At 38.7% G+C, this 23,233-nt stretch overlaps 1 protein-coding gene across 3 annotated transcripts; it reads right to left on the bottom strand.

Moving 5' to 3' along the window:
• Positions 1-1,970: 1,970 nt before the first annotated feature.
• On the bottom strand, positions 1,971-21,321 carry ripk1l (receptor (TNFRSF)-interacting serine-threonine kinase 1, like). Of its 3 annotated transcripts, none has more exons than XM_028441329.1 (11): positions 21,184-21,321; positions 20,784-20,952; positions 18,338-18,494; positions 16,521-16,658; positions 16,212-16,440; positions 15,967-16,116; positions 13,018-13,094; positions 4,346-4,430; positions 3,630-4,211; positions 3,426-3,551; positions 1,971-3,264 (listed from the first exon to the last, which is right to left on the bottom strand). In XM_028441329.1, exons 2-11 carry the CDS (start codon positions 20,945-20,947, stop codon positions 2,978-2,980), a joined length of 1,995 nt encoding a protein of 664 aa, XP_028297130.1. In that variant the 5' UTR covers positions 20,948-20,952; positions 21,184-21,321; the 3' UTR covers positions 1,971-2,977. The 3 variants fall into 3 exon arrangements, with proteins under 3 accessions (XP_028297130.1, XP_028297129.1, XP_028297131.1); XM_028441328.1 differs by having other exon boundaries at positions 3,630-4,232; positions 4,355-4,430; XM_028441330.1 differs by having other exon boundaries at positions 4,355-4,430.
• Between the last annotated feature and the right edge of the window lie 1,912 nt (positions 21,322-23,233).

The following is a 23,233-nucleotide window of genomic DNA, read 5'->3' as shown; positions in this document are numbered from 1 at the left end:
AGACTTCTTTATCAACCAAAACAATGTAAGCAAAAATACTGAACACACGTTTACTGTAAAAATAAACTTGACTTTATAATAATGCTTGTAAAATGTTAAACAGGAGAACCAGCATCCACAGCTGCTTGAGGAGGAAACATCAGCAGAAAGCAAAACAATTAATGTAAGTAAAGTCTCTCATTGACACAGAAAGACACTTAACTAATGTTTAATGTAAAAATAGAGGTGACTTTATACTAATGCCTGTAAAATGTTGGACTGGAACAACGGCATCCACTGATGGAGGATGAGGATGATGAAGATGGAGGACAGTAGCACCAGTATCCACAGCATCCTGAGGAGGAAACATCAGCACAGGACAGAAAGACTTCTATTCACCAAAACAATGTAAGCAAAAATACTACACGTTTAATAAAAAAAAATATATGTAGATGTTACACTATACTAATACCTGTAAAATGTTAGACTGGAGTGCCAATTACCCACTGATGGAGGAGGAAGATGAAGATGGAGGACAGGAGCACCAGCATCCACAGCATCCTGAGGAGGAAACATCAGCAGAGGACAGAAAGACTTCTATTCACCAAAACAATCAATGTAAAAGAAAGAATCTGAACACATGTTTAATGTAAAAATAAAGATGACTTTTATACTAATGACTGTGAATTGTCTTGTGTTTGATTGCAGAGTTTTGCTTCAGAGGAGAATCAGACAGTTCCATCAGAATCCAAGCTCATCTTCATCACTGGGATGTTTCTTCATCAGTTCTTCGTACAGACTGACACAGCTCACACATGGAGAAGATGATTTATGGAATATGACATGTAGACTTTTCCTTTTCTCAACAGTATGATGCATACATCCCAACCCAAATTTCAAGTATTTTTTAGCTTAACTTGAGCCAATTTCTGTCAATAAATTGCTAATGTATTATTATTATTATGACTATTATTATTTTACACCAGGTTTTTGTCATGGTTCATGTTGATTTATTGATCATTTACAATCTAATGGTTCCCAGTGCTCTCCCAGTAGGTGTAACGTGGACATTTGCACACGTAATGGTTTATAAATGAATGCACTCGTTCATGTGTGTAGTTAGTTGTGCTAAGCATAACTACATGTATATATTTTGTACAGTATAATAAAATGTTATTTCTTGTCTATACAGTGTCTGTGAGTATTTATTAGTGGAGTACCTATACCAGGCTTAACTCTAACTACACTCATCCATGAACCCTCACCAATTCATTTGATTTAATTTAATTTTGAACATAAACACAACAGCAGTGTATTTACTACAATGAAAATGCTAATAATAGTAATTTAGAAAACAATCAAACAAAGCAAAGTGAGAATAAATGATTAAAATCCTGCACGTGAAGCCTGTACATATTCAAAAAGGAGTAGGAGGAAGTAGAAACTTATATGATTCTATCCCTTTTACTAACAAATAACTTTGGGCTTTAAAGTGAGGCAGTAACAAAGCTTTACTTCACTAAATTTGGCCCTCAAAGAGTTGTACATTTCAAAATGTTACCCCATGCTGTGAACAATTCGTGGTGGAAACCCTGATTATGTTTTATATTTATATTTTATACTGTAATTTCTCATAAAATGCACTAGGTGACAGCAGATCTCATTATATCCTTAAAGGTTTGCAGTGATTCTGTGAAAAAAAAAAAAAAATTGTTTGGGTCTCAATCCAAAAACACAGGAACCTCATCAGCGAGAGATACTATTTATACTTTTCTTAACTGACAGTGTGCCAAAGTGTCAAATAAAAAAGATCCACAGTGCTTCTAACACTGACATGGGCAACTTGTGACCTTCAGTCTAATTTTGTGCGGACCCAAAGTAACGCTACACAGCAACACAATATTACTCTAAAAATGTAAAAAAGGACAACAAAATGATGACAAAAATCAGCCAATCAACCCACTCCCAAGACATACGAAATCACACACAAAAAAAAAACAAACTGAAATACACAAAATGACTACAAAAATAAGTTTAAACTAGACAAGACCTGTATTTGCAAGGCAAATGCATATTTGGCAATTAACAACTGGCAAAAATAACATGTATCTGGATTTGTTGACAAGTTATATAATGCAGGAAAAACAGAAGACTGACCTTGAAAAGAACAAACGACTTGTTAAAATCACGGTGACAACATTTAGCAAATCAGTTAAAGAGCTGCTCAGCTTATTCCACAAATAAGGAAAAAAATATGTTAAATGAATCTGAATTTAATAATACATTTACCTAATTTTATTAAAAACTAAACATCACAAATGACATGACTGTAATGTAATGGAAGATTTTATTTAACAACCTCTAGGCCCTCTCTATATTGAAATGGAACATCCAATAAAACAGAAATAATTGACACAATAATGTCAATGCAAAATGGTAAGACAACTGATGGTTACCCAATAGGAATTTTTTTTAAAGATTATCCAACAAATGTTTCTTACTTGACATGTTTAATGATTCTTTATCCTGTGGATCGCTACCACAAACACTGACTGAAGCATCATTTACCCTCCAGTTAACATGTAGTTCATATCAATCCATCTCTCTCCTAAACACTGATCTAAAGATTCGGGCCAAGGCCTTACATCTGGAAACTACATTGAATGATGTGATATCTGAGGATCAAACTGGGTTTAATCACAAAATATCTGTCAACTGTTATTCACTCTGTTGAAACATATTTTGTCGCTAGTTTAATATAATACAGGACATTTAAAAAACAGAGCAATGAGTAATGTGGGTAAGGCTGTGCAGGATAATCATCATAACTAAAAGATTACAGCATGCTCTACAAATATACATATATACCTCAAAATTCAAACCCCCAAAATTACAAATACTTTCCAGTGATTGAATAAAAGTTCATGATGAGGAAGATTGATAGAAATATCTGTCACAATGAGCAGTAAAAATGGAGAGAATGACATTTTTATGATGTTTAGGAAGGCCCACAGGCATCCAAAATTTTCTGAATAATGTCCACCTTGATGTTCCCCTCCAAAGCCCGGCAGAGCTTCCCGACTGTACAGCCAATGGATCCTTCTTTCATTTTCCAGCGCTCCAGCATTTGATGCACCATCTCTGGGAGGCCGTCCCGGTAGTAGTCATGCTCAATGGTTTCTATTTCCACGCTGCTGAGACCCAGACGTCGTGCACAGCGCTTCCACTTCTGCCCAATGTTGTCTCGCAATAGATCCAGGTGCTTCTCTGTAACAGCATGTTCTTCTAAATGAAAAGAACAATTTTTGTCGAACAAAATTGTATCAATTATAACACAATATTTTGAAAAGTTATTTAGAAACTGTTGCCAATCAAATGCATAGTGCAATGACTGATTCAGTCAAGGTTACAAAGTTTAGTGTGTTTAGGAGAAACAGTTGGTTTACCATATTTTAGGGTGCTGTCTTTGATTGAGGAAATAGCAGGGCTTAGGGAGGGCTCCGAACTTTGAATACTCATGCTGTTGTTACTTCCAATCTGAATCCCACTGGCATTCTGAATGTAAAGAGATCCTGTAACACAATTTAGTCACACAGTAATAGTCTTTGATTGTTTATGATAAACAAAATGGGCATGGTTTCTTTCAGTACCTGGATCCTGTAGTGAGCCACATTTTGAAGGAGTCAAAAGACGCCCAGGAGTGACATCATGTCTTGATGTGTCACACACTGGGTATGTTGGGCAGGACTGCTGGCGGTCGTAGTGGGAATGTGGATGTTGTTGGTTTAACTGAGACAATGAGGGATTGCTGAAAGACGAGGGTAAATGGGAAGGAACAGGGATGAAAGTGTTCATGGAGTCAAGTAAACCAGCAGTGGGACTGCTGGGCTGTACTGGGTCAGCCTTTGTCCAGGATTGAACTGAAGATTTTTCTTGTTGTAGCTGTCTTTTTGTGTTATCAAAGGGTCGGCTGTAGTTTGGTAGGACCGTGTTAGAGTAGCTTGTGTTATAACTGTTAGAAGTATCAAGCTGGTTGTAATAGCTGCCATGTTTGTGGTACTGAAGCTCTTTGCTTAATTTCTCTTCTAAAGCTAAAGAGCTGCTCGGAAGCTTGGAATCTGATTGCATCCACTCCATAGAGGGCTGATCGTGGATATCATGTAGGTCCTCAATGCTGGCTTCAACTGGCATGGATGCTCCTTTATCAGAACTCATCAATGGAGCAGGAGAATCTGGATGGAAAAAAGGACCACCTTTTCACGAAATAATGTCAAACCCAAGACCAGACACAGTTCAAAACATGTTGGATTAAAGGATGATTACAGGTATGAATTGTTAAAAAACATCAAAAATTACAAAAACAGACCGTGCTCACTTTCAGAAAGTTCTTGCTGGGTGATTGATAAAGTCTTCATCTTTTCAATTAGTTGTTCTGGGCCTTCATACGATTGCTGCACCAAAATAAGAGAAAACAAACATTCACAGCTCACAATTTACATTTACTCATATATTAGGGTGACCAGACGTCCCAATTTACTCGGGACAGTTTCCTGTGTCCCAGTCGATTTTTCCAGAATCATGCAACTAGCGCCTTGCATGGCAGTCCTGTCCCACTGGTGTGTGAGAGTGATTGGGTGAATGAGCTGATATGTAAAGCGCTTTGAGACTGCTTCAGTGTGGTGATAAAGCGCTATATAAATCAAGTCCATTTACCATTTACCATTTGTCCCGGTTTTCCAAAAGCTCATTCCCCGTTTGTCCCTGTTATGGCAATTATTATATATCATATCATAAAATGTGTGTTCATGTGTACAATTTGTCATGTGTTTATACACAATGACTGCATTATATCGTTGTGCTTTGAACAGAGATGTTGCTCCTTTGCTGAGTCATGTTAGATTAGATTACCCGCAGTACAGACAGTGCACTCACAATGCTGGCAACAAACAGTCTCTGCTGAAGGCCTCATACCAAAAACTCACATTCTTTCACATACACACACAGATAAGCTACATCTAATCAAGGCCAAACTCAAACTCACATGTGGACTCATGCAGATACACACACACATACTCACTCACATTCACACCACACAGACACACACACACTAACTGACGCACACACATTATCAAGACAGATTTCATTGCTCCAACGTCTCCATGGAGCATCTGACTCCCTCCTTTTCTTTCTTTCTCGGTATAAAGTTTAAGCTGTGGAACTTGCCCAGTTAGTTGCTGGCTGCTTGCCATTCCTACAGGATGGGACACTCTTTTTTGTACTCTTTTCCATTTAGTTTATAATAAATCCTTTTTTTTTTATAAAATCATCATGCTTTGACTGGACTTCATCATTCAACCAGGGCACAAATCATGTCTCCAAATGAGGTCAACCGCAAATTTGCCGTGACAAATTGACGACCACGAACAGGATCCATCTTCTGCTCTTGGGGGCTTCTGCCGCGAACTGGTACCGTACACAGTACTTTTTTAAACAGCAGAGGGCGCTATATATTTATCCTCTTGTTTAAATGCTGAGGTGGCGGGCGGAATATGGTACGACTTTCTTTCTGGCCGCCTTATACTCTTAAACATATTCATAAATGATTCCTTACCCCTTTAAGACCAAAAGAATATCTGTAATAGTACGTGAATATCTGTAAAAGTCACGTTTTTCTATTCGCTCTGTCTGCTAGCATAGGATCTCTTCTTCACTGTTAGAATAACTGCATGCCAACCGACCACTGGGTTACCAGTGCCCTCTGCTGGTCCAAACAAATATCTGACGTAAATACAATGCAGACTGTTTTTTTTTTGTTGTTTTTTTAAGTCCAATTGTTAAAGCGCAAAATAAATTTTCAGTTGCACTTTTAAAAAGAAAAATAACTATTATGTAGTTTTGCATTGTTTACTATGGAACCAGAATTTTAATTAATAGGCTTCTTCTTCATTTGTATTATTCCTTTTTTTTTTTTTAAATTTCATTCAAGATTTATTTTTAGTTAAATTGCATTGTTTTGAATAGTCAAAATATCAAGGGATGCTTTTGACAATGAAAAATAAAAGGAAAGAGTAAAGTATTTTCTAATTTTTTTTTCCCAAAAAAAAATAAAGGAATATTTTTCAATCATTATTTGTCTACAGTACCATTTTGTAAAATAAATCTCTAGTACTGTATTGATTTTCATTTAGAGGTTCTCGCCTCCTTCAGATGTTCTGTGTTTTGACGCAGTGAAAAGACTGTCATGGGAAAGGCTCAAATGGTTGAAGTTCTTTGCTTTTTAATACTATAAGTTCCCTATATTTTTCTTCGGGCTCCGGATATTTTTGTTCAGGCATCTAGAACGGCCGGTCATTATTTACATTGATTTTGTTCAGGCACCTGTGAGGTCCTGACCATAGGATAGACAGGCAACCAAAGTTTCCGAAACACCCCGGTGCCATGTACTGAGTTTACCTCTGTATCGATATCAAAATAGATTAAAGCCCAAACCTAACCAAATCCAATAAACTGTAGTGAAGACTACAGGGAGTAAAACACTAATAATGGGGATCAAACAGACAGATGAAGATATCAGTGGGATATTATTGGAGAAGTTTATAGAGAATGAGTTCTTAAATACGTATGATGAAGAATCCAATAAACAAATAATATATGCATGTGCATATACAATCTCGGTACGATGTGAACTCAGATCATGAAACCGGCAAGCTTTCGGTGAGTTTTACTTTTTTTTATTCTTTGTTTTTATTTTTGTGTAAACGTATGAATAGAATCAGATTTCTCCCTTTGTTTGTTTGGCTTTAATGCTTTCATTTTGGACGTGAGTCAGCTGCTCTGTCTTCTGTGCATTTTGGCTTCTCTCTCAGCTGAACGTACAGATATTAGCAGCACTTTGAGCCCTGCTTTCAATGTGTGCGTCTCGGTCATGAGAGAGACAGAGAGAGACACACACATGCACAGAGAGAGAGAGAGACACACACATGCACAGAGAGAGAGAGAGACACACACATGCACAGAGACAGAGAGAGACACACACATGCACAGAGAGAGAGAGAGACACACACACGCACAGAGAGAGAGAGACAGAGAGAGACACACACATGCACAGAGAGAGAGAGAGACACACACACGCACAGAGAGAGAGAGAGAGAGAGAGAGACACACACACACAGAGATGATTTACACATACACACACTGTCGGACTTTTTTAGGTGCGGAGTGAAAGGTCACGTGATTAAGACGCTATATACTTGTAATACGGTCTGCTACTAATACATAGATTCCCAAAACTAACACCGTTAGTGCCACAACGTTGTGGTTTCTCACCTTTGCCCTCTGCCTGCAGAATAGTGCAAAGACATTGCAACACACACACACACACACACACACACTATTTTTATTTTAAATTTCATTTAATTTCGTTTTTGATATATCTGGGGTCCACTCTCAAATGTGTATGAGCAACACAGTATTTCATTTTATTTTATTGTTAGTTTCTGTTGGTTTTGCGGTTGTCCCCTGAAGATACAACGACATCTTCAATGAAAGCCCTTAATTAATGGAATCACCTTGAACCCTTATGCTAATGAAATGTCAACAGCATTCAAAGGAACAAGTTTCAGAAGGAAATTGACTATCAAATGGCACAACTCTCCACATCAGCAAAGCAATGCTGTAACGAAATACTCAGGCCGCTTGCCAATGCTGGGATTAACACATCCTGCCCCATCATCAAAGACTGAGAACCTGTGGGCGTCGGAGTTGGTTGGACACACCCCCACCAATGAGTTGCGGGTTAAATGCCACGATTACTGCCTGAACGATGCGGCAGCAACTGCAGACTCTGATCACGTCTGCTGGAACACCTTCACCAAAAAGACCCTGTTTCACAAGCCACGAGGATACTAAGCCATAAGACTGTTCACATGAAGTCCACCACAGCCTTTGGTGGTAGTGCTATATCACTTTCGCCTTGAACTCTGGTGGTGGGGGGGACAACTAGCAAATAGCCAACAAGCTTCTCCTTCGATTTGGACAATACTAACCCCTCTGTTTTCTGACTATACGCTAGATTATTTTGTTTTCATTCATATCTGACACGCTTTGAGAAACACTTAAAAGAAGGTGCGCTCTAAGCAGACAGACCAGACATAGTTACACACACACGTTCATAACTATGAGCTGAAACACAAGACCACCGTAACTCCACACAGAACCCTTCTGTTTGCCACAGAAGGGTGCCCGTCATTTATCTTTGCTTTTATTCATTATGTTTTTGCCTTTATGAGAAAGACAAACAAAAGGGAGGAAAATAGCATTACTAATGGTTTTTTTGTTTGCTTTTCTTTCCTTTTATTTTCTTGTTGAGGGGAGGACCCCCACAATGCAAGATATGGTTACATCCGTTGAAGACAGAGCTCTCTGTTGTACTGCCTCAACTTTTGGAGCTGAAGTTTTTATTTTTTTATTTGCCATGATTGATTTTGAGCTCGCACGTTTTTCTTCTTTTTAATACCTTTGTTATTTCTGAACGATTCTTCTTTTACCCTTTTGTTTTTACTCAATTTCAGGAAAATTGAGACTAAGATTGAGGACTGCAGCCTCCACCAAGTTTACATTTTGACATATTTTTTGACCGATACCCTCGTAAACAGTCTGTATCCTTACCCTTTTGAAGCTGCTTGCGACAGGCAGCCTAGTTCAACATTTATTGTTTTCATTTTGCACACCTCCTCCTCCGCGTCGGACTGTCTTGCCGGCCCAAAGCCACTGGACAGCAGGGTGGACCAAATTTTTCCTGAGATAACTGTCCTATTAGTTGCTGTGAGTACATAGGCATTTACTTTTCAAACAAGTCCTGGTTTTAATGTGCAAAAAAAAAAAAAAAAAAGGATGGACCTTGCGAGGGGAACCGCTCTTTGGAAGTCTTTCCTTTCTGACATGCGGGACAATTCCTGGAGAATGCTTTTCTCTCCCGGACACCATCTTTGACTCGCTGAACATGCGTCATACTGTCTTGCCAGGGGACAGCGGTCCACCTGATTTGATACATGCTTGGTAACCAAATATCGTTCTGAACAAATTTTTCAGTCTATGATATTAATATTGTACGTTCCCTTAGAGTGAGGGTTGTTAGAGGCTGCCCTTATCAAAGTACAGAATCGCTCCCGAATTCCAATTAGGTAGGAATCCGGTGGAAGCGCAATTGAGGGAGGTCCCGTTTAGATGCGGCAAACCCCCTAGGCTCCTAGATGGTAAATTACTTTCTAGTTGAGTAGTGCTTGTGTTTGTTTCCGGACAGCGTTCCGGGTACTCCCAGCTTTTTAGAATTTTGTTCTAAAAGGTGCGGTTGAGCGGGCTCCTGATTTTTTTTAACTTTCTGAGTCTAAAAAAGTACGGTTTGAGCTGGGCTCCTAGTTTGTATTTATACGATTCTAGTTGAGCAGTGTTTGTGTTTGTGTTTCCGGACGGCGTTCCGAGGGCTTCCGAGGGTTGAAGCGGGCTATTTTACGGTCTGGATGTAGCAGGTTGTGTTGTGTCTTTATTTAATATGGACAGGGTTCTGAATTGCTGGCCAGTGAAAAGCGATTGATCACGGCTAAAAGGTTGCCAAGCATGGGGGGGCAATAAGAGCACATTGACCCCGAGAGAGGGGGTGGACTGGCTATCGCCGCTGGTGGGTTAGATGAGGCCTGTATTCTACTTAGACACTGCGCAGCGAAACATTGTGAATGCATGGATGTGAAAATTGAGGCATGAACGTGTGCGGTGCATGAATGGCTGAATGATGACACTTTACGTATGCCTGAGAGAACCGCGTTGTGAGTGCGAATGTGCTGTGGACGTGTCATTGATCGATGAATGGCTGTTTGACTACACATGTTCCTCTGTTTCACCTTCCTTTCCTCCTGGGTTTCGAGGCACTAGATCTTCTCCCTGTTTTTGCCAATTACAGTATGTAGTGGGGTGTTCAGATTTCACTGCTGCTGTTTAATAGAATTATGATTTTTGGTTTTGGGCCTTCTAAATGGTTTACCAGGTTTTAAAGATTATTTTTCTGGGTGTTTAAAAGCACCAAACGACGTTTTTGTATATAATACCACATTCAGTGGAATGACTTGCTTTGACCTTGACTGACCTTACTACTACTTATCCTACTTGCTACAGATAACTTTGAGCTTGGCATGGCTAAAAGCTCACTAACCCACTCCTAGCCATTGTGTGATTGTGCAGCAGCACCTTTTAGGATCTGAAAAGCTCTCAGATCCTGACCTCTGACCTGTCTCTGCCTTCCTGGAAGCTATAACTGAGTGCCAAAGCCATACTAACTATTCATTTAGTGAGTTAACCAACCCTAACACCCCTTCTTTTTAAACTAGTTTTATTTTATTTTATTTTGGTTTCCCCTCTTTTCTTCTGTTCAGGTACCAACCGATCCCAAGAGAGGTTGCCAGGTGTGTGGAGACTACCCTTCCTCTGACAACAACCGATCATCTACACGATATTCGGCCTGATGACTTCGTGATCATCTACAACGCTGACCAAAGGTGGATCGACCAGAGGTGGACCGACCCTTTCCGAGTTCAGCTGACGACCCACACGGCAGTGAAGGTTGCGGAGCCGGCGACATGGATCCAAGCAGATGATTGCCGACACCACCTGATGCTGAGACGGCGGCTGAACGAACAACAAAGGGGGAACCGACAAGGCCACTGAGTGAGGTGGCGTAATAACAACTACACCGTCTCAGCTGGCTTCTCAGGTGTGGTGCACAAAGAAGCATTCCTTTGCCTTGTGGGATCACAGGAGCTGATTTTCTTTTTCACGAGACACACGCTCTGTTTGAAAAAACACTCTAAAATGAGAGCCTAGATCAAGCCTTGAGGACCCCGCCGATGTGGGATTTTTGTTCTTTCTTTGCTTTGTTTATAAGCCACACCCATGGAAGGCTCATAGCTAAGTGGAGGGTGGACAACCTCACAAATGGCTGCAAGAATATACAGTCACAAGCCCTTCTGCTGTGATTGAGGAAAACACTCGTGGTTCTTCACTCATGATGCCGCCAATCAAGTGCGGTGGTTCTAACCATGGTTCCACTATTCTTCTGACTATCGGTGATCCCAGTTACCAACCACTGAACTCAGTCAATGAGCACGAGTGATGTCCTTGATGTAAATGATGATTTTTGCTTATCTAGACAGTAGTAGAGGTTGATTTTTGATGATTCATGCCATTGATAATAATGAGGTTTTTAAGTTTTTTTTGCTTATTTCCACATTTTTCTTGAGCTCTCAGATATGTCTGTGCCTCACAAAAGAAGAATATATCCAATGTATGACAATAACTATGCTAATGGTTAACCCTGACAGACAGCAAAGGTGGATCCAAGGTTATTCTACTGGAATATAATAATTTTGTTTCTTGATTTGGTCGTTGATGGCGACCAAAAGTGGGGAATGTTATGGAAATTATTATATTAATCATCATATCATCAAATGTGTGTTCATGTGTTAATACACAATGACTGCATTATATCATTGTGCTTTAAACAGAGACGTTGCTCCTTTCTGAGTCATGTTAGATTAGATTACCATCTAATCAAGGCCAAACTCAAACTCACACACACACACACACACGCACACACACACACACACACACACACACACACACACACACACACACACACACACACACACACACACACACACACACACACACACACACCAACTGACGCTCACACATTATCAAGACAGATGTCATTGCTCCAACGTCTCCACTGTTGGGAGCATCTGACTCCCTCCTTTTCTTTCATCAGGGTGAGACTTCGGTATAAAGTTTATAAAGCTGTGGAACTTCCCAGTTAGTTGCTGGCTGCTTGCCATTTCGACAGGATGGGACACTCTTGTTTGTACTCTTTTCCATTTAGTTTATAATAAATCCTTTTTTATAAAATCATCATGCTTTGACTGGACTTCATCATTCATCCAGGGCACAAATCATGTCCCCAAATGAGGTCAACCGCAAATTTGCCGTGACATCCTGTTTATTAAGAAATGAATGTCTGTTGCCGAAAAGACCCTGAAAGCAGCAGCGCATTTTCGCTTAAAAACGTGATCAATGTGGACCGTGAGCTGTCAATCACAACAGTTGCCAGTACGACGCTTGCAATATAAACCAATTGAAAATCTCAGAAGTCTTCTATGTGTTTCCAACTTGATGCTGATTGGTCGATGGCATTGACAACTTGTTCGCTTCCTCTCATGGTTTCTCCTTCAACAAAAAGATCATCATCTGTCCGTTTGCAATGTGCCTTCCCGGCACAATTGCCCCTGTAGAGCGCATTTTTTCCAACGTGAACATCACTTGGACTGATGAGAAAAAACGCATGCGACTGAACACTTAAGGCTAGTTAAGGCAAGTTAACAATCGCACTCTCCTGAAAAAGCTTTCTTTATTGTTCATTTCTGTTGTATTGTCTTAATATTGCACCTTGTTTCCGTTAATATTCATTTTCTTGTGTGCTGCTGGTCCCGAGAAACAAATTTTGTTTTTATGGTAACATGAAAATGACAATAAAAAAGCCTTGAACCTTTAATCTTGAAAAGGTACACTCAAGCTTGAAATACTAGAATAGAATAGAATAGAATAGAATAGAATAGAATAGAATACACCTTTAATGAGGGGGCTGTGTGTCATGGTGATTACAGTTATTTTTGTTAAACAATGGTGTTAAAGTCAGATGTCAGTTCAAGCTACTGTTCAATTTCCACTTTATTGTTCATGCATTAGTTTGGATTATTCAAAACAATTTCATGTTGACTTAAAATGTTGTTTTTTATACAATAAATGCATTTCATCCAAATAAATGTAATTTATGTGACCTTTTTAATTACAAATAAAAGCATATGCAAATAGTTTATTTTGAAAATGTGTCATATTCTTTGGTTAAATTACTGTCCTCATTTTGAGTTTTCAAAATCTGGTCGTCTTATCATCGATGCATATCAGAAATCTTGGTAATTTAGTTATCCCTCTTACCCTCAGAGCAGGCAAATCTTTTTCCACATGTGACTCCAGTCTGTGCTTGTAAAAGGGAAGGAAGCTGTTGTAGCACTCTAAAGGAATCAGAACAGAAAGGAAGATACTTTAACTGCAGTTAATATAATCCCGAAATGTGTGACCTTTAAAGAGAAAACATATTGTGTCATTGGCATAAACATTTGAAAATGTATGTACATTACGTAACATTTATTATTAGAACCAAAAGTTTCTGGTGACATCTGGTGCATCTTTATCATATGCAATAAAGATGTCAGTTTTCTTCCATAGTACTCTACGTGACAACGGTGGGAGAATACAGGTTCACGACTGTCCTGTTCAATGCCGCGCTAACCGTCACGAGCTGAAATTGTCGTGCGCGAACGAGAGAAAAACATGGAAAATGGCGTCCCTCCTGCGCTTACTCTCCACAATCTTTTTGTAGCCCTCTCATACGAAAATGGAGACAACCTCATCCCAATTTAGCCGACGGAAACAACTACCAAGAAATCGCCTCCACCACCGCTGGGAATGAATTCTCATCGGTCCAAATCCTCCGAAGCCCGTTGAAAACTTCTCAGAGCAGCAGTACAGAGTGCTCTGGCTCCACATACAGCCCTCCGGAATCCTCCGCCACCGCCAAACACCGCTCTTTTACAGAAGCTTCGGCTGTTGCAAAGTCGTTTCAACGCCAACCTACCACGACGACAGGGACCTGGACCTTGTTCTAACATGATTTAGATATTGATCACCTGACAATATATCCTCATAATCCTACTATTTCTGATCACAAATGTTATCTCTCTATCTACCTATAAAAGCAAAAAAGTTCTGTATGAGTATGTGCGTTTGTGGAGCGAATATCTCCCCGACACGGTGTCTGTTCAACCTGAAACATTGTCAACGACTTCCAAATACCCTAAGTGTGTGCATCCGTTATTTTGGAGTAATTTGGTGTTGCAAAACGTTCATTTTAGTTTTAAGATCACGGCCCTCTCAGTATTGAGCGCGCGGTATTTCCGGTTCCGGGTCACTGGTTCATGACATCAGTGTGTCGCATTTTTGTTTGGGTTTAAAAAAGAAGGTCAATATTAAAAAAGTTTTAGTACTGCTAAAAGTTCATATTTCATGCTTATTTAAAATTATTCCCGCAATCCCAAACTTCCTTTAAATCACGGGTCACGGAGTCCACTTCCTCCTCCGTCTCCATCACTGTGCCATGTTACCGTTAGCGTGTCAAAAACGGAAGCTCTCTGAATATATCATTTTAAACCGTCAGCCACCGGTGAGTCTTTTGCCGACAAGTTTCCGATTGTTTAAATCATAAAACTGTCCGTGTAATTGCTCACTTGGTTCGAAGGTAAACAATGATTTTTGTTTAAAAAAAGACAGCCGAATTGTAGATAATATTTCAATTACACAATTACACAAAACGACAACAGAAATGCACAAAACTACATCAAAAAAAAATCACACTACAGTGGCAATAAAAAACAATAATTATACAATTTTCTGTAATGTATGTTAGTAGAATTAAACCAGGGAAATCACACACGCTACTTTACTTTGCACCTGCAAATATACTCCTTTATAACACTACAGAGTACAGAGCATGTACACCTCTTTGTACATCAAACACATACTCATTTGGCCATAATTGACAACTCTACTTAAGCAGCCAGGCACTGTACTAGTATGTATAAAGTTGAATTGAATTGAATAATGTGACCTCATGGGTGGCTGCCACATTGGATACCTTTTACTTTCCAATTTGCTATTGCATATGTAATCACTACACTGATCTGAAGTAAGATCATAATGTTGGTAGCATTTGTGGGTAACACACAGGCTTATCAAAAGGTCATATGATAGTCATTTTCATTGAGGAAATATTTTCCCTCCAACTCAAAATCAACCCATAACTAAGTCAAATAACCTTTCTATATTAGCATTAGGAGTAATCTGCTCGCTGTATCTCTCCTTAAGGCTGTGAAATACACTGTGATTTTTTCAATTGTTGTACTCATCTCCAGCTCCAATTTTGCGGCTCAATTGCCGAGTCCGAATGTCACGATTCACGTTTTCACACTGTACAGACTGACATGATCTGACTGCTCACACTGTACATCAATACAAGACACTTCAGAGTCTTGTTTCCAGAAATGCAACGTAAAAATTAGGAGAAGAAGAAGAACTCTGAAGCGTCACCATTAAAACAGAAGAAGAAGAAGAAGAAGAAGAAGAAGAAGAAGAAGAAGAAGAAGAAGAAGAAGAAGAAGAAGAAGAAGAAGAAGAAGAAGAAGAAGAAGAAGAAGAAGAAGAAGAAGAAGAAGAAGAAGAAGAAGAAGAAGAAGAAGAAGAAGAAGAAGAAGAAGAAGAAGAAGAAGTTCTGTTTCCTCCCTCCCTTGTTATTCCACATTTTGTAAAAAGTCAGCTCCAAACGGGCAAGTTGGATTTTCCCCGCTACTTGATGTCACCTAGCGAAAACTCCTCCTCCTACCCTATAAACAGTAAGAATGTGAGCTCCTCCCTCTCAAACTAGCTCAATAGACATGTGTAATGTGTAGTCTTTCGGCTGAAAACAATAACAACAGTGTGTGGATAGCAGAAAAAGAATTGCTTTGGTGATTACTGATCTCCCTCGCAAGGGCGAGGCATGACGTCTGCAGACACGGTAACTCATGAATATGCATAAGTAGGCCCCAAAACAGCCCGCTTTTAGAGCTGCTCAGAAAATCACTTTTCAGAGGGCTAAAACTCTGGGAAAATAAACCTCAAATACTGTGTTGTTGGGGTTCTTAGAAAAAATAGAGATGGGTGAAGAATAGCATAATACCGCCCCTTTAAGTTTTTCTTGAAGCTTTTTGATGGGTCGGTGCCCTAGCACCCCCTAATAACAAGCTGGCACTGACACTGAGGGAGGTGAAAATTGTATAGTGAGTGACATACCTTCATATGTCGGACGTCGCTGTGGATCGTGATCCCAGCATCCCTTCATGAGATCAATGATCTCCGCAGGTGTGTCATTTGGAATGAGATCCACTGCTGGTCGGTCTCCATTTCGAACACACTGACTGATGTGGTTTTCACTCCTGGCATCTAGGTATGAACAGCAATTTTTAAAGGACGCAACATTTAGCTACCGCTTCATTGGTAACACTATAATCAGATTAGTCAGTTTTAGGTGGATTTACTTCTGTAAGGCTCTTCCCCTGTAAGAATGACCCACACCACAATGGCAAAACTGTACACATCAGACTTCTCAGTGGAAGCTGTGTGAATACTCTCCAGGTGCTCCGGAGCCATGTAGCTCAGTGTGCCGGCTCCTCTTGCTCCACTGGTTCGACTTCGACTCTTCTTGCGTGATTCCTGCTGTGTCAGTTTGCTCCATGTTTGGCAGGTGGCCAGGCCAAGGTCTGCAATCTATATTATCCAGAGAAAAAAAGTTTTTAGAGGAACCAAAATTAAAACAAAAAAAACAGTATAGTCTGTGTACCACGTACCTTGATGTGAAAATCTTTATCAACTAAAATGTTCTCTGGCTTGATGTCCTTGTGTATGACGTGTTTTTTTGTCAGGTACACCATCCCCTCCAAAATCTCTAAGATAATTCTTCCTTTGATGGACACTGGCACATCAACCTGAAAACAGGGCAAATTAGAATTAACCATTGAAATTTTAAATAAAATGATTTAGGGCAGAACCAGGACAAACACGAATGGGTTATATACACAGGTACACATAAGTGGTGTGCACATGCGCATACGTGACCAATGTGCACAAGATTACACCTAGTAATGTGCATTAGCACACCTACAATTTGGGAATAGACAGTAGTGAACAACAGGACTTGGCTCCTAATTAGGAGCTGATTTGTCTTCATTTTTCAGCCACACGCAAGCTTGTGTCGTCAATATGTGGCTTTTTCTGTCACAAATTCAGCCTACAGGCTGATTAAGTCCTCACTTTGGAGCCCTTAGCCAAAACCATGACCGACCCTGTAGAAATTCCAGACTCAGATCTTACATCAGATGGTAGATCAAAGTATTCTAAAATATTTTTTTTTTAATATTTTCCTGCATCAAAGTATGATGATATGATGATATAGAAAATGACAGCTAATGAAGCTCCTGAACCCACTCAGAGGTCACAGCAGAAATGTATATCATAATTTAAAAATAATAAAATTAATTAATTCTACATCAGTGTCCTGCAATGCTGGTGAATTACTCTCTGATGATTTCGATATCAATCAAATTGGAAATGATTGTGATTCCAGGTCTAACAGTTTTCTTCATGTGGAGACAGGTCCAAACTCTGGGTTTCTTATAGTAAACCTCCTAGCAAGCAAGTTATGGCCAGAGTCAGTTACCATGGTGACCGCCACAGTTTACCTCTCTAAATGGAATGGATATCTCAGAGTTTCCGACATCTCAGGGTTAACTTACTCTGAGTTTTCACATATCCCGCTTTCTGGAATAACCCCCTGATTTGCAGGACAGCCCAACAACCTATCGAGAATCTCTGTTGACTGATTTAACAGCTCGTCAGTGAGGAGTGCAAGGAGACGATCTTTGTCATTAGACATGCTACAGATCATTCCATCGTTATAGCGAAGATGAGTATAGACAGAAGCTAGTTCATGACCAAGAGGCAACATCTTCACTCTTGGACGTCTTCCCATGTTCCTTGATGACCCTAAATTGCTAAGTATATATGTTAAATACTAATTAGTATCCTAAATATATCAATACTGAATCATTTCAAATGAGATGCACACTTCATTTGAAGTATATATGAACATTTTGGACCTCATTTATCAACCTTGCGTGAAAACGGGTGCAAATCAACAAAGTCCTTTGTGGGATTATGTGACGAATAACGTTATAAGAACTGTAGGTGAATTAGTGTGAGAAAGTTTACCAATTAACTAACTCCAGCGCAGCTTCCGACCATAGAAGTAACTGATTGTCTGGCTGTCATTGCTGCTGTGCATATACTGTATGTGGCCATAGGCTAGTGCGGCCCATTGTCCTGTTTTGGACAATTGAGCATAGACATATTTAAAAAAAATATTGGCTGCTTTTGGATATCACATATCAAGCACAAACTATTACATCTGAGGGAAGAAACACCTCAAAATCAGCAAAATTTCAAAAGTAAAAACTTAGTATATAGATGTACCGAAATGATAACTGAGTGGTCTGTATATTTACAACATTTCACTTTGCATCACTTTTCTTCTATAAGATCTTAGAAGTATATTTATAAATGCTGTACAATCAAATAATAATTATTACATGGTATTAAAGGCACTGACCGTCTCCAGCATAGTCAGTAGGTTGCCTCTGGGGAGCAGCTCTATTACAAGGGAGCAGTCTCTGTCCTCCATTATGACGCCCAGCAGCTTGACCACTCGCTCATGGTCTAAACTAGCCATGATGCTTCCCTCCTCCAGAAGTGACTTCTTACTCTCCCTGAAAAGTGACAAAGATGAAAACAGACGTTGTGTTTTTTTATAGGGGAATAACTGACTAGACTGACTTCTCGATGGAGGAGAGTGGATATTCTTTTACAATACTCAGTTTATAATTTATATAAATATGACATACATTTGTATTAATAAACCACTAATACTACAAATGTCCATTTTATGCAAATGTAACTGCGGTAAAAACAAAATGCGAGGAAAGTCCTTAAGTGGGGATGCATTTGGCTTTTCAAAAACAAGGTGTGTCCTTGGAGAGTAATCTGATAATGCAGCAGACATTACACTGGTACACTGGTGTTGGATTGACCCACGGCTACTAACTCAGCACTAACGCTTCAGTTCCTGTTAAAGAGGGAAGTGATAAAACAGAAACTACATGAAAGCACACATTTAAAAAAAAAAACAATATTTATCCACTACAATAATGGGATTAGACTCTAGCTATACAGTATCTATCTATGTAGATCAGTATTTATGGGATTCATGAATGCCTAACTTCCCCTATCAGGACCCTTTGCTGGTGCTAATGTGAAAAAATATGCCCATATTTTTATATTGCAAATCCTATTTACCAATAATGGCAATATAATATCCACTATCATTAGAATGATTAAACATGATCTGTGCATTAAACTCATGGTTGCACAGAGGACAAAAAAAGAAGTAAAAATGTTAAACATAGGTAGATGTTAAGTAGACATTACTGAATGATAGTAACCTTTACTCAAATGTATTTTACTAATCATTAAATTGTATTAATTATTTTCAAAATCAGGCAATATGATGTAACTGTTTTGATTTCCACAAAAAAAGAGGATTCTTGGATGGGAGGATCCTCTTCATGTGATAAAATAGATAATTCAAGTTATAGGAGATGTCCTGTAACCAAAAAAATAATCATTTTTTCTGTATCACATACACACATTTAAAGAAAGCTTGTCAGCGCTCAACCCTAGAACACTCTTGGTGAGTGATTTTTACCTGTGCAAACGTATTTACATGATTGTCATGATTTTTTTTTTATGCTTTAGTGTCATGGGTCTCTGTGTAGCTTCAGCATCGTCGTTGATGTCTTTTAAGGTGAGGTGCTCATTACCGATGACCTTTATGATAAAACATGCTAAATTGTACTTGTATACATAAAATCAAAACATACAAATATTTGGTTTTTGTTGATTTAGTAGGGCAGGGTATATGCAGGAATCCTGAGGTTAATTTCAATAACTTTTTAAGACTTATTTAAAAACCTTTCAAAAAAAATGTAAGAATTCGTCGCCACTTTAAACTGTTGTTAGCAACACATCTTTAACAATTGTAGTTTGCAAATTAACATAAATGATGTAAGCTGAGAAAAAATCAAACTTGAAAAAATAAACTAAACTAAAGCATTAAAGCAACCATAACATGTGTGTTCTGAATTTAATATACCAACCACACTGTGTACAATTACAGTTTAGCATATTTAGTCATAAGTCATCAGTAACAAGCACCTCATCGTAACGGTTACATAAACAATATCACTTACACCGTAATAAGATTTATTGCCAAGAAGCATTGTTATAACAAATAATCTACCAAACACATTTTTCTACTTTTTGTGCTTAGTATATGTTAAAACGTTTTGTGTAAAAATGCAGCTTTTCATATTATATTTTCTCCAAATATCATTCTAAAAAATATTAAAGTCTGTAACCCAAATTTTCCAAATAATTTATCACAACGTACTGGACTGGTTGATGCAGGAAGGCACCACCTGAAATCCTGCCTAATGTCTAATTGGTTAGAGCCGTACGGATCGTGTCTATGGGGCTTTTAAGGAAAGCTAAGACTAAAAAAAGGGTTTTGTGGGGTCCGGGTAAAAGCCAGAATTTCGCAACATACACACACGGTATTATTTCATGAGTTATTTTTTAGTTTTTACTGTTTAATACGTTTTTGTTTTTTTTTTATCTCCAAAAGATAGATGAACATTGATTTTTAAAGCACCTACTGATACCTGATCCGTGTTCCGGTTGAATTCCGGCTTTTATCCGGACCCGGCTTAGTGGCAGATACCAACACACACCTTCAGAATGGTTATTTCATTAGTTGGCAAGAAAGAGTAGTAAACTTGCACACTACACTATTAGAACGAATGCATAGTTGGTTTAATGTCCACATAGATCAACATGTAGGCCTATGAAAAGACCGAATGATAATCAGTTTCTGTGTTTCTCTGACACGTGATCGTTGTGAGGCGGAGGGGAAACCCCAGGGAAGACGTAAGAACACCTACTCGTTGCGCAGTGGGCCTGTGTACATGGTCTTCAGGACCACCTGGCCCAGAGTAACGTGATAGCAGAGGTAGACCTCCCCAAAGCCTCCGTAGTCCAAGGGTTCCTTTCTGATCAGGTCTGTGGATCTAATGTGAAGAGAGGTGGGCTGAGGCGCGGCGGCCATCCCAGCTGTGAATAGACCACGGCAAAACAGAGACAGCAGGGGAATGAATGCATACATTCTACCCAAAATCAAGTATTTGGGGGAAAAAATCGACTTGATCATCTGTGATCCTCAAAACAGTGATGCCAGTTATTTCTGGTGAAAACGTTCATCACTTACAACAAACTTATTATCAAGAAACAACGTTAACAGTCATATTTCTCCATTAAAGAAAATGTAAAAGTTCAAATATTTACCAAATTCGATGCAAACCTCTCCCGGAAGACTTTAACTGTACAGAATTTCCTGGATTGAGCAGGCGGTAAAAGTGAAAGCAGGAGAAAGCGGAAAACTACAACCAGCCTTATAAGTCGAACACAGAGCACATCCAGGACTGATAGTAGACAATGTAAGTATCAAAAGACTCCAAGCCCATTTTTGACAACAAATGTAGATGATACGTATTACGGAGCCCTGGAGGTGACATGGACAAAAAATAAAAAATAAAAATAAATAAAATAAAAAACATCTCGAAGTGCGACTTAATTATCTCGCACTGGGACAGAGACTGGTTCCGGGTCAGAGTTCATCACAATGGCGTCATTCACAGTGCTGGATATTCATCCATTTATTGATTTTTTATTTTGAAAGCGAGTTAAAATATAAAGATATTAGGGATTTGCTTGCTTTAGTTACTTTACATTTACTTTAGTTCAAGAGGACACAGCCGTCGTAAAGCATACTCGGAGCTTGGAGTTCTGGTTGAATTTATTAGCATCCACTACAATACTCCAGGTAACTTTACGGATACCGGTGGATAATAATAATAATAACGCACTGTATTTTATTTAGTGCTTTTCATAAACGCTCAAAGTGCTTTACGTAATTACGTAAGTGCTTGTTTCCGTGTTGTGTTACAGTAGAATAACATGTTCATGCATTGGAACGTTTTATTTCTACACTCATGTGAAAATGTTGTCTGTATTTACCAGAGAAGTTATACGTGGTTTAACTCAGTGCTTAACATGCTAGAATCAGTGCTACGTACAGAGCTACACAGTGTGTACAGTATGTGAGCTAATGAAGCTAATGATGGTGAACAGCTACATGATGTTAACTAGTGTTTATTACACATAGTGTGAGGAAGTTTTGTGCCCAGACACATAATTATTAATTTATAGTTTAAATAGTCTTTGCAGACTTTTTATTTACAGTTAAAAAGCAGTCATCTTTGTTCGCTAAATTCCTGGAAACCATTGCTCTCGTACTGTAGTTCCCAAACTTTTCACAGTACCGTACTTCTTCAAACATTTAACTTGAGGCCATGTACCCCTTACTTATGCACACTTAAAAAATATAATAATGAAATGCAGTGTTTTTCAACCTTGGGGTCTTAAGCCCATGTGTGGTCTCCTGGACTTCAAATGGTGTCCCCTAAAATGTCTAATAATTTATAATGGAAAAAAAAAATACTGAACAAAAATGTATTTTTAAAATGTTTTATTTATTCTTTATCATATTTTAACATCATACACACAATCTTAAACAACTATATTCTATACTTTCACTTTCTGAAATATAAATCTTGTTCATATAAAGTGCAGAATAAAAAATATCTGCGCTGGTGCATCTTGTCACTTTGTCACTAATCCTGGCAACAACAAACATTGTCAAAAGCTAATTCTAGAAAGAAAGAAAAAAGTCTCTGTGATATTAAAATGGGGTCAGGACTAAAAAAAAATTGGGAACCACTCATTAGTGGTATATATGACATTATAATATGACATTATAATGTCATATATAATGTAGCCCTACAGTGAAATTTGTCTTTGAATTTTACCTATCCTGTTGAGGAATAATAAATATTAATTATAATTAAAAAAAAAAATAATAATCTGTAACCATGGGTAGTCTTACATCGGTTAATGTGTAATTTGTAGCAATGCATGAAGGCTCCTGACTGCTGGTTGATTTTTATTCTATATTCTATTTTCCAATTTTTATTTTTTATTCATGTATCCCCTGGGGGTACCCGTACTACCCATTCCCCACTTTGGCAACTTAGGCTGTAGTACAATCATACAGCTTGTCTTTGGGCTTCACTCTCAAAGTTACAAATGTTGTACACATGTTTAGGAGGAATTAAATGTGTGGCTTTATTCTTTTTTCATTTCAGATCCACTGAAGCAGAGGATGAATGCTGTAGCTTCCAGTGGGAGAAGGACCATCACTGCTGTGTTACATATGGATCAACATTTTCTCGCAGCCTGTAGTTAATATAAATAAAACACTTTCTCATCTGCTTCA

This window comes from Gouania willdenowi, unplaced genomic scaffold (genome assembly GCF_900634775.1).
Source record: "Gouania willdenowi unplaced genomic scaffold, fGouWil2.1 scaffold_215_arrow_ctg1, whole genome shotgun sequence".
NCBI lineage: Eukaryota > Metazoa > Chordata > Actinopteri > Blenniiformes > Gobiesocidae > Gouania > Gouania willdenowi.
The sequence above is the reverse complement of the archived record's forward strand: the minus strand, read 5'-3'. Positions and strand labels throughout refer to the sequence as shown.

What these genes read in the sequence shown, in the direction of transcription:
- ripk1l (XM_028441328.1), bottom strand. Translation starts at nt 20,947, where the DNA reads ATGGCCGCCGCGCCTCAGCCCACCTCTCTTCACATTAGATCCACAGAC. An exon ending in CCAGCAAGAACTTTCTGAAA is followed by an intron (nt 4,233 to 4,354) that starts GTGAGCACGGTC and finishes TTTCGTGAAAAG; the next exon opens with GTGGTCCTTTTTTCCATCCA. An exon ending in TGGCTCACTACAGGATCCAG is followed by an intron (nt 3,552 to 3,629) that starts GTACTGAAAGAA and finishes ATTGTGTTACAG; the next exon opens with GATCTCTTTACATTCAGAAT.